Here is a 12,727-nt window from a genome sequence, read left to right as displayed (position 1 = left end):
ATTTATGTGAGTTTTTGGCAATATAAAAATAGCTGCACATAGAGATGAACTTTAAAATGTAAAAAATACAAATAAAAAATATAGTATTTCCAAAAGATAAATCAGATACATACATCTTTTTTAAATGTCCACCTTAATGAAACATTTACAACACAATGAAGAACTCCACCCAAACACCAACAATATGTGTGATATTCTTCAGGAACCCGACTCATGAGTGTTTCTGAGATATGTCAGAATATCCACTTATTTTGAGAAATGTTGGCATTTTCTTTGTTGTCAAGAAGTCAAGCATAACACGGTCCATCCTCTGTCTCCAAAAGTCTGCCAATAAGCGGAGTAGGCAGCTTATGCATGTAAATGCATTTTAGTGGAAAAAGAAGCCATTAAAATGATTGTTATTATAGAAGTAACCAAAACCCTAAATAATTTCACCAGCAACCTAAATTAGAGGAGTGCCTCTGGGTGAGAAGACGCGTTCAGAGAACAGAAGTAGGGACAGAGAGCCTTTATGTCCGAACACAGGTTGGCGGAATTTTAACTGGTCAGACCTCTCAACCCCTCGGAATCACAGCTAGCCATTTTTAGATTTTTGGAATGATAAGGCTCCAGGGAACCTTATGAGATAGTAGGACTTTTTGTTGTTGTTGTAAAAAATCATTAAATTCTATGTTTTGGTAAGCATTAAACATTAAAATAGTCCGAATACCATCAAGAAAGGGAGAAAATCAAAGTTTCAGATGTCAGCGTCCAAGTTTCCCATGACCACTTTCGAGAAGATGCTGAACTCTCAGACAAATATAGTGGGAGGGGGATTAAAATGTTATTTTTTTATGTTAAAGAATTCTTGGCACATTTCCTAAGTGACAAAAATACTAAGGACAGTTTCCCTAAAAGTACAGAATGGTGATCTGACCATTTTCTTAAGATAGCAGATACACACACAAAGTACACATATGCATACTGCCCATGAACACATCAGATACTCAGAGTATAAATCTAAAGCCAAGAACTCTCTATTGGTAGGAGTGAGAGACATTCCAATATTCTCCATAAAATAACAGGAAAAGGGAAAACCCTCCAAGGCTGCATTTGATAACGGGAAAGGAAAGCTGGGAGGGATTCAGGCATACGTAGGTACCCTACGTGTCGCGTGCAGACTTCTCTAGCACTGACTGTGCCAGGCAAGCTTACAGTGTGTAAGCTGAAAAGTGAGGGAACTCAAAAACAAAGGGAAATGAAAAGCGATAAAGGCATATGGTATATATAATGAACACAGGATAAGGGGCACCACAGAAGGCTGTTTTACATGAGGAAAGGCTAGTCACTGAACCACATTACAACAGATTCATGAACTTCAAAAATAGAACCACACAACAGCAGTGTAGGAATGCCATTAAACAGAAATAAAATTGCCCACAGTAGAGGTCGACTATCCATAGAGATAAAAAGGAAGGGTATTTCCCAGCAGCAACCGAGGCTAATGGTGGAGAGAGGCACCATGACAGTGGCAGCCTTCAAAGACGTTTGTCGTCTCTGAAGTCAAACCTGACCTTGACGTATTTCCAGTGAATGTCCCATACCCTTTTTTCTTCATTTCCCTAAAGAAGTCTTTACGAAAAAGAATGCAATCTATAAACATATGTATCAACACAATAATTCATTATTGATTCCTTTGGAAATTACTTGGTTTGATGACAAATGGACGAGCAAATATGTTTTCATAGTCCAAAGCTCAAGGTTAATTCATGGCGGGTAACCTAGCAATCCACCGAGCACAGGGAACTACCATTATCCTGTTGTTTGTTCCAAGGAAGTACAGAAATAGTTTACACGTTCCTTCAAATGTGCCTTACAAGGAAAACCCCAGTGCACTCACGCTGTGCAGTGTTTTTCTACAGGGGTCTGTCCAATACTTTAATGAAACTAGTTCAACAACAAAACCATCATTAGAATCTCTCTAAATTTGAAATAATGATCCCTCTCAATACCTCTTTCTAGTGGAGAAACAGAAAGGAAGATAGGAGGAAATATAGTCACCAGATTGTCTTCAAGATCCTATATACAGTTACTTTGTTTTTTGTTTCTGAAGGTAATGTGTCATCTTGGGCTCATTTTTTTTGTAACCCAAATGATTTAAGACGAATTGTTTCATTTATTGTGAATACCTTACCCTAAACGTATCATACAAGAAATTGTTAGAAACACTCTTCACTAAAAAAAAAAAAAAAAGCTGAATTGGCTTAGGAGTGTGGAATGTTATTAGAAGTATCACTAGATAGTCTGATCTACCATTTAAATTCTAATCTCAAAAATGACAAAGAAAAAAATGACATCATTTTGTATGACTGAGCATTTGGTTTCACGATATGAAAGACATCTTAAGATCTGTTTTGAAATTGTATCTTCATTGTTGTAAGCCTAAGCGTGAACTAATTTCCCTTCTGGTGGTGAAAATCTAAGCACTGAGCTCAAAATATTCCCAGAAAAATGACATTCAATCACCGAGGGAAATGAAATTCTCTAAGGGGCTGCTAGGATCACCGCTCCCACGGATGGTGCTTCTCCAGACTACCCTTCCACTTAGAATAAGTAATTTCAAAACATGCCACAAACTCAGCAAGGAATTGCCCAGTCTAAGTCTGCGTTGGTATGCTTTGAGCAAGTCTGTAAAAACAAGACCTTTTCTGGCAACTATATTGCAGGGTTTTCTGAGATCTCAGATTTGGTCTGTGGATAAGACAAACACTTAGAAATGTAAAAACAAAACTCGAGAAATAAACTTCAATATAGAAAAAAAACCTAGAAGAAGCAAGTTCATGCTATCAAATGTGATAAAATCTTGACTTTAACGTTGATAACAAATTTGTCAACGTCAATCAAAAAGTAGTGAAAATGCTTAATTGTCATACTTTATAATGAATTAAGTTAAAAAAAATGAAGACTTCCTATAATCTCTTCAATTATCTTAAACAAAAAAATGGAGATGGTAAAGGGTTATTTTTACTATTGGATTCAAATCATTACATGATTTGAAAACTTTTCTTAAAAATAACGTTTAAAAACCTATGAGGCCCAAAGTGAAGCAAACAGTTTCTGTTCCTAAGAAAACAAAAAGTATGAGAAAGAATGGAAACTGCAGTTTGTTTCTGGAACTTGTAAAAAAAAAAAAAACGATTGGTATGTGTCAACCCCAGAAGGAAGGGAGAGACGGACACTTTCTGGCTACCTTTGGTAGAGCCAGCACTAAGGATTCCCTGGCATTTGTAACTCAGCTTATTCTGTCCGATCCCTTCTCGGGACACGGTCTCTTCAGCAGCCTGAGCCCTGATGGCAAGTCTGCACCTTTCAATCTGCACGAACAGGGGCTTCCATTCCAAGGCTCTGCTGTCTCTGAAACACAGCTGCATTACCTCTGACTTTTTCCCAAAGTACCGAGATCAACACCCCTGGGAAGTCAGTTCATCTAGAAAAACAATTCCTGCCCCTCTGGATTTTCGTGGTTATAAATCTCCTTTCCAACTCAGTCACACGAAAGATAGCGCAGGATGCTGAACCGGGTCCTCTTCCGATGTCTTCACTGCCAAGCGCAGCCCAAGGAAGACAAGTGGCAGTAATCCACTTAACCCTTTGGTTCTTCAACCAAGGCGGTCACAGGAGCCCGCATTGTTAGGATCTGTGGATCTGACTGCAGCTCCCTCAAAATATAAGACCAACTGTGTGTGTGTTCTCCAGCAACTTATCTCTTTTTGGCAATGAGCCACGGTGTAACCCCCTTGAGATGACAAAAGGAACAAAGGCTCAGCTGTAGTCAGAGAGCTTCTGAGGCGGCATGCAAGCGTCTGAATTTGCACAAGCAGGGTTGTCACAGGGTCATGCTGGTTTTAGTCAGTTTCAGTAGGTGGGGTGGGCGCGAATGGGTGTTCCTAGGGAATGTGTGCTACATGTTCATAGCTTTGAGTCCGTATTTGGTCACGATTTCATGTAAACTATTTTATGGCACTTTCTGTCTATGCAATCAACAAGCTCCAAATAGGAAACTAGTGAGAGCAATCATTCTTTGTCGCTGATGTCCCTATAAATACGTATGTTCACATAAAACAGAGACACTGAGCTATACTATTTCCTGCGGCCTCCTCACTTCCATACACTGCCTAGTTTCAGGTGTGAGAAGAGATGGGCGTCTGGACTACTGTGAACAGGGAGAAACAGTGCTGGGGGAGCAGATCCCACACTTGGAAAATCTGTGAGTCACAGTTTTTCAACTATAAATATAACAGGTGGACCATTATATACACAACTTCATGCTTGGAAGGTTAGATTCATCACTGCAGAAAAACAGACAAGAGACATACGTGGAGTTAGTGTTTTTTTTGATAACGATTCCAAATTAACGATTATTTTGCAAATACTGGAAGAACCCTGTAGTCTTTTCTTTAGGTCAGCAAGCCAATTTGATCATCTGATGTTTCTCATATCATACTGTTTAAAACTCCAGTTTACCACGATTCTCATCTTAATTCCAACTCCCATTTTCCGATGGCCAACCAAGAACTTTATGAGAAGTGATTGTATTAGTCACTGTGCTGGGAAAGCAGAACACTGTGATTTTTATTACCGGTATGCTTCCATTACTATGCACGATGTCTCCAGGCATTGCAACATAACCTAATAATGGCCAAAGGGTCTAAGCTCAAAGGCATATTAACCTACAGCTTCCTGCATATAACACACGTGCATTTCCTAGTCATGGTCCCTTTGCCCTATAACTAGCCTTGCCCTGAAAGGCGCCTGACAAGACAAACCTGCCCGCTATCAGTTCCACTGTGACCAAAAAACACAAAACAAAACAAAATTCCCCCGAATCTTTGGCTCCTCATTTAGAAGGTCTTTCCAGAACCGCCATCAACTCAGACTAAGAAGCCGTTTTCATTGGGCAATTAGGTTACAGAGCAGATCTTAGAGACTTCTTTAGGATTTTGTATCATTTTGCTTTTTTTTTGGGGGGGGGACAGGGTTTCGCTGGATAGCTCAGGCTGGCCTTGAACTCACAGCGCTCTGCCTGCCTGCCTTCTGGGAGCTGGGACTAAAGGCATGTGCCACCATGTCTGGCGCTTCCTTTAGTTTTACTCAAAGAAAAATCAATGAGAAAAGTTTAATGCAGAGGGATGCGGGGTGACGGCTGCCTTCTGGCCCGACCTCCACAGCTAAGTCGCCCAGATTCCTCAATGAGTGCATTAATAACACTTTTTTTTTCTTTTTGTAAGAAAAACTGCGTAAGAATGAACCTGTCAATATTGGATCACGGGGGGGGGGGTCTATATGCAGTTGCTGGTTGATGGGGAGACATTGTTTTAGGTCTAGCCACTGTTAAGGTGCCCATCCTCCTGTGAACAATCCTGTAACTATGCTTCTCTAAGTGACCTAATGAAATTCATTAGACCATCAAAATAGCAGGGGGACTAGTTGGAAAGGAAATCAATGGGAGGAGGGGAGAGACAGGGGAAGGTAACGGGTGGGCGAATATGACCAAAATATACTAGATACATGTATGAAAATGTCATAATGGATCCATTATGTGTAATTAGTATATGCTAATAAGACACTAAAATGCCACAAATGTGTTTATACTGGATAGCCCAAATAAAACAGGACTAGCCAGAAGCCACCTACATGCTTTATTTATAATATATAAATAAAAAATTACTTGACTATTTGAGATATCTAAATTGTCTATCTAAGAAATCTGAGAAAATTTCCTTTTTCTGATTGTTTCATTGATATCAGGAGAGGGGAGATGTTGATTGGAGTTTATATGTTCTGTGTGGAGGTTCTAAGCAATACCAAAGTTTTATAATTGGGTTATTTTTCTTTGTAGAAGACGTCAGATTCATGAGATTCTCAATCTTATGTAGAATATAGTACCTATTTAATAGAAAGCTGAATATTTCTATGGACAATTCTAGTTCAATTACAGTATTTGTGTTACTACTGGGTTTTCATTTCAGGGGCTAACAAGATGAAAAAAGCCTTTTGCTTGTTCTATCTAGTTCGTCCTTACATCTATCTCTTTATGGAAAAGAAAATGATTTAGAATTGTCCCAGACCATAAGTGACTCCAAGTTTTAAGTGGTGCCCAGTGTAGGGGAAATGAACTGTTGGCATTTCTGGGTGCAGTGTGCTAATGACCAGCTTTAAAAAAATCTAAAAGATTTAAAAGATTACTGAATTACAGCGGAGAGGATAGAGAGCAAATGGCCATCCCTGCACAGGATGACATTACAATGTCTGTGCACAGCAGGTAAGCCAGCAAGAGGCTAGGGAAGGCTCTGATGAGGGGGATCTCTATCCAGAGACCCTCTTGACCTCAGATGCAGCTGAGTTAATTATCTGATAGGCTCAAAGGAGAACTGGGGAAGCTAATAAATAAAAAACGCTGCCACGAGAGAAGGCGTTTTTGTCCCCAGCTAAGTGTGTGAAGTTAGTTGAGAAAGCAAATTACAGATTTCCTGATGGTTGAGTTGCTGACTTGAGAGGCAACCAAGAACCCAATGTCTCCTCATGTTTCCACACTCTGGCTTACATAGTTTGTTCTAATTTTGCAAATGACGTGTGGCTGGCTACAATTACTGGATAAGCTACAAAGTATTGGAGATAAAATTTCAGAGCCATCGAAGCACCCTGGATGCTTCCCTTATCACATTGCTCTTTCTAGGCATTTCTTTGCCCTCCAGTGACCTGCACACTGGGGTCACAGCATCACTGTGTAAAGCGTCTTCACTCCCGGGGCAGTGCAGAATGCACAGAGTTCCATCTGTTTGCTTGAGATGCTACCGCTACTGCCTGATGTTTCTCCTTCCTAGCCTTGCTACCTACCAGCTTGTTGCTCTTGGAAGTTTCTTCATGTTTCCTAATTTCTATTACTCATGCGTGCACTACTGTACGGATTAATTAACACAATAGGGCATGGCATTTAGCCTTTGCGCACAGAAGGTTCTCTGGGTTGAGCCATTTGTACTGAATACATTCACAGTGATGATGGGCAGTCATATGATGAGGATTAAACAAACCAATATAAAGGATGCCAGCATAGACTTAAGCAGACACTACTAAATAAATCGAGACATGACTGATAAGTGTTGTGTTTATATTTTCTGCTTTCCCAGTTGTGTGACTCCTATGCACAGGGTTCGACCATATATTTGCATATTTGTCAATGCAACAGATACAGGGAAAATCACAATTAAAATAATTTTTAAACAATAGGAGGAAAGAGTTGATTGGCAGAGAGCCAAACAATCTTATCCTATATCGCGCCTTCCCATCACAAACAATGACTTTGAGGTTCCAGATTATAGTTTACCAAGATCATAGTTTGTTTTTGCCTATTGGTTTGGGTAGAAACCAGTTTAAACACATTCACCTAAAGATTGGCCAGAGCTGGCATATTTGCTTTGAAATACCCGGTTTTCAATAATGTCAAATGTAAAAGGTCTGTTTTGCAATGGAAAGGGCCTGGTCAAGATTAGGGTTTCTTTTTAGAAAAAAAAAAAAAAACCCTTAAGGCCTACCTACCTTTTGCCAGCAGCCAGGCATGGGTAATCCATCAGGTCCCTGGTTTTGAAGGGAAGAAAAAGAATTCCTTAGGCTCTTATAAGTAATCAGATGTAAGTCGACATGCCAAGAGACTTCAAAAATTGTTTCTATCAGGTGGTTTCAGTCATAGGCATCTTATACTAAGTAGTAGCTCATGATATTTTACCTACTGTTAGTTAAAATGAATGTAATTCAAATGCTTTCCAGACTGAGCACACCTCTAGAAAAGACGTGCGTACAGAAGGGCAGTGTCTAATGTTGAAAACAGAATGTACAAAGCGTAGTTGTCTCATGTGTTGCTCACAGGTACAGCTTTAGATAACACATCTGCACAGTGCATGGCACCTCTTAGTGCGCTGCTCACAGACAGAGCATTAGATAACACATCTGCACAGTGCATGGCACCTCTTAGTGCGCTGCTCACAGGCACAGCTTTAGATAACACATCTGCACAGTGCATGGCACCTCTTAGGGTGTTGCTCACACGTACAGCTTTAGATAACACATCTGCACAGTGCATGGCACCTGTTAGTGCGCTGCTCACAGACAGAGCATTAGATAACACATCTGCACAGTGCATGGCACCTCTTAGTGCACTGCTCACAGGCACAGCTTTAGATAACACATCTGCACAGTGCATGGCACCTCTTAGTGCCATCAGAACATCTCACAGTCATCTTTGCCAAATAAATCAGAGCATCATTTCCTTGGGGTCACTATGGACTATGGTTCGTGGCATTGGCAATCAATGGCAAAGCATTTCTATCTGAAGTTTATAGCTCTCCGTATGCCAGTGCACATTACAAAATATACTCATTTGGAACACGGCAGTCTGTCTGCATATTAAAGTACATGCCATCCATTGTGTTTATCAGCGCTTCTGTTGAGATTTTCAGAAGCCGGTGGACATTCCGAATGAAGGTTTCTAAATACTACAGAATGCATTTTAAGGTGGAATAATCTTCAGATACACATGAGACTGGAAGATGTGACATGTCGAAGGCATGCATTTCCCTCCGATGAAGGGGCTTATAAAATGTGGCTTATCAACACAAGCAAACAAAAGACAGAGTACTCTGTATTAACACATTCTAATTATCACAGTTGACTGAATAATATTTTTTCTATACACACAATCTCTTTAAAGACTCACAAAATATACATTTCTCTTTAATGAATCATGCTTATAACTGAAGAATTATGTGAGGTCATGCAGACCAAGTGGAACACGATGATAAAATGCTTTCTTTATACTCCTCAAAATATAATTACACTACCCTTTTTATTGTAAAAAAATCTAGCTTTGTAACATATTTGGGAGAAATTGGTGATGCCAGATTGGTACAAGGAAAAGGATCAGCCAGTAGAATTTTAGATTTTAGTATAAGGAGGATTTTGAGTTCATGCCAATGAAGGAGGGAGTTCTGTCTACTTCGGGAAAGTGAGTTTAACAGGGAGAGACCATTACATCGAAAAGGTTATGTGACAGAGAGGAGAGTTTGGGCTGCAGTCATTGGTCATCCTTAGATATGCAGGGCAGCTGCTTTCTTTCCTATGGTCTTGTAATAACGTTGCTTTGGATTGGTTAACTCCTGACTACAGAAGCTTCGTTATGTAGGTTTGGCCTTGTTTATGGCCCTGATAAAACTGTAATGGGAGAGACAAAACCATCTTTATTTCTTTCAGAGGAAAGGAACAAGTTAAGCAGGGTAATCGTCCAAACTTCTGGCCTACCAGTGCTTTTGCATCATGTATTTTTATCTAACTCATAAATAATCTCTGAATATTTATTGGATAAGTTAATATTCCAAAGAACATGGAGATGGACACGTCAGTAGTGAGAACAATGTTAGAAGATTAATTTACATTTGTTGATAACACATGCTTGCTCTCTCCCCTCTGCAGAGCCCAGGGAGAAGCCCGCTCATGCACATGCATGTAGTACGTTTATCATGTAAAGCTTACTCCAGAAAGAAGCACTTTACACTGATACAGACAAATATATAGTAAATAAAGGAATGGCATGCAGGATGGTAGGAAAGAGAAATACTGTACCAATTGGCAAGGGGCATCCAGCCCATCCAGGCCAGGCTGGCCTGGCTCCCCCTTTTCCCCCTTAACGCCACGGAATCCCTGTTTGTAAAGATTAACTCATAACGTTACTAATCCAAGAAGTCATTGTAGGCAAAAATCTGCTAAAAGAAGCAAGTAGAAGAAAATGTTGGGAGAGGAACAATTTAGAAGGACTTAACATGCAGAGATGGTTCTCATCATCATGACGAGGCCTTGTCAGGAGACCATAGCCTCCTCTGTGGAAGGGTATGCAATGGTGTTGGCCCTTCTTCACATCCTAGTCAGGCTCTAGCCTGTATGAGAGTTTAGAGACAGAGTAGCGAGAATGGCCGGCAACAAGATGAGGCACATCTGTGCATCCTGAGCACCCGTCTGCAGGTCCATGTTCAATGGCCCTCCTGGGAAGCTGCTGATACTGGTCCCTCTGGCCTGTTCCTCTCCCATCTCACCCCTCACACAAAACATCTGGAGACAGTTGCACGAGTTAGACATACCAACGGGCAGGGTGCATCTAATCCAGGAGCGCCCTGTTCTCCTTTCTCCCCTTTAGGCCCCTTTTTGCCTTTCTTTCCCTTTTCCCCCTGTGAATATAAGGGTTTAAATAAAAGACAGATTTTATTTGGGTGGGGTGTAGAATAAAAATGATTCAAAATATGGTTTAGCTAAGAATAGTCTGGAAGGGCATTTACCATTGTTTTCTGACAGAGAAGAGTGATACTATAAAAAAAACCTGCCATGGTGACAGTGGATTCTGGCAACAGAGTGGATCTATGGATCTGTCTGTCTGTCATCCATCTATCTATCTATCTATCTATCTATCTATCTATCTATCTATCTATCTATCTATCTATCATCTATCGATCATCTATCTATCTATCTATCTATCTATCTATCTATCTATCTATCTATCTATCTATCTATCTATCTATCTATCTACTCTAGTTCAACAAGAAGAAGGAGACCAAAAGGGCTGATGCATCAGAAAGGCAGATCAGTGCTGAATTTGAAAAAATGAAATTTATGCCCTGGCAATGTCGAAGCATGCATGGGCAGCCATATATATGGCAATTCTGTTGAACTTGTCCATATTGGGTTTTATGGTCAAAGTTGATGAGAATGACTGACCAGGTCTCTTCCTCAAGAGGGCACCAGATCTCATTACAGATGGTTGTGAGCCACCATGGGGTTGCTGGGAATTGAACTCAGGACCTTTGGAAGAGCAGGCAGCGCTCTTAACCATTGAGTCATCTCTCCAGTCCCAGATCAGTGCTGACTGCCACAATACTGGAGTAAAATGTGAATTAGGGATTTGTGCTGTGGATCTGGGAAAGATGGCGGGTATCAATGGTATGAAGCAGGTGGAGTGGGCGGTAATGGATACTCCACCTAACTGTGAGTACCTTTCAACTTGCCTTTCCTCTACTTATTTGTTAACACATGTTATCTGCACAGACTCAGAGGGAGAGAAGTTTTCTGTCTCTCCCAGGGATGTTCAATCAAACCCTATTTTACAGCTCTCAGTAATACCAGAACATTTTCTGGTATTAAAATGGGCTTTCATGGGGCTTCACTTTTTTCTTCCCAGCAAACATAAAAGAGAATACTCGACTTATTGAAAGTTTCAGGTGCTAATCCTCGGCGGCAGTGCTGACTGGAGAAACGGATATCTATAGACCTAGGCGGTCTTCTCCCATCTCTTGTAGACCCTGTGTCAGTGTTCACAGTGGTAAATGAGTTTCCAGCTCATAGTGCTGCAGATAGGAAAAGCAGTCTGGGCTCATTAAGATGAGGTAGGCAGGATAATTATACAGTGGGGATGTAGCTGTGGGAATTAGTATTTGGGAATCAAGGTCAAGGTTGTGGGGTGTCTGCATGGATCATAGGGATGGAGGAATTGAGGAAAGGAGGCAAAAGGAGGGGAAGGAAGGAATGCACCCCAGCTGTTTTACATTAACGTACACATCTACAAACATATAGACAGGGAGTTGGCGCCGTGCAGAATGCAGAAGATGATACATAGATACACACTTAAATGAGAGCATTCGCTCTACAGCCTGGATGGCAGTTACAATAAAACCGAACAGTCTTTGAAGCAAGCGGCATGAATATTCAAAGAGAAAAGACAGAACAACCCACACCACAGACATGTATGAGACGCCCATTCAAATTAAAGCACTCATTGTGACAGCGCGAGCCGAAGCTCCTCCTTGTTCCTCTCCCGTGTGCCAAAAACTTTGCGGCAGAAGGCTGGAAATCGAAACCACTTGGGCTTCTTGAATATAGGGGAACAAAACTCTGTGTGGTTTAGCTGTGCACGATGGAAGACAAAGACGTGACAGGAAAAGGTGAAAAAAAAAAGCAGGTATGGAAGAAATGGGTGATGCCTTCAGAAGCCCCCATGGAGACTCAGTACCATCCACCCCAAGTTGCTTCCAAACTATGACATGAACTGAAACTTTTTGCGTGTGCTCTGCCCTCTATGGAGCCATGGACCCATCTTTGAGTAGGTCTAACTGAGACCAGGCGTGTTGGTTAAGTGGAATTCATGATTTGATTGGCAAATGGGTTTAAGGTTAAATTCCATGATAGCAATGTTATATTTGTTGTTAAAAGTTTAGTGAGCAGCAAGCTTTGTGAAAGAGAGATACTAAAATAATACAATGTCAGTGTTATCAATCAACAGCTTGTGATGAAATAAAGTGTGTATCTATGTACCTATCACTGTGTGTATGAGCAGTTGAAATGTGATAATTATTGTCAATTTTTACTTCTTAGATCAAAGAAAAAGATACACAAACTTCTTAACACTTCAGAATCTGATTTTCCTGAATACAAATCTTCTAGGCATGGGAATATTTTCATATGGGCGATTATGCATTTTTCTGAGGATGGGATTGTGAGTTTGCGCTTTTATAAGCCACACTGATGGGAATTTCTCTTCTCGTGCACACACTCCTCCTCTTCAATGCAGGGCCGGGGAATGAACTCAGGGCTCTGCACATGCTAGATAAGGTCTGTACCATTAAGCCAATACTGGTGATTTCTAACTTCTTTAAAG

General features: G+C 40.7%; 1 protein-coding gene across 1 annotated transcript in view; it reads right to left on the bottom strand.

The window, feature by feature from the left end:
• Window positions 1-7,560: 7,560 nt before the first annotated feature.
• Col25a1 (collagen type XXV alpha 1 chain) overlaps window positions 7,561-12,727 on the bottom strand; it is a 375,262-nt gene continuing 370,095 nt past the window's right edge. Inside the window, 2 exon segments of the mRNA XM_038310855.1 lie at window positions 7,561-7,614; window positions 9,652-9,729. Of these exon segments, the coding sequence (XP_038166783.1) occupies window positions 7,561-7,614; window positions 9,652-9,729 (132 nt within the window).

The sequence above is a fragment of the Arvicola amphibius genome, chromosome 14 (genome assembly GCF_903992535.2).
Source record: "Arvicola amphibius chromosome 14, mArvAmp1.2, whole genome shotgun sequence".
In the NCBI taxonomy this organism is placed as follows: Eukaryota; Metazoa; Chordata; class Mammalia; order Rodentia; family Cricetidae; genus Arvicola; species Arvicola amphibius.
This window is presented reverse-complemented; position numbering and strand designations above follow the sequence as displayed.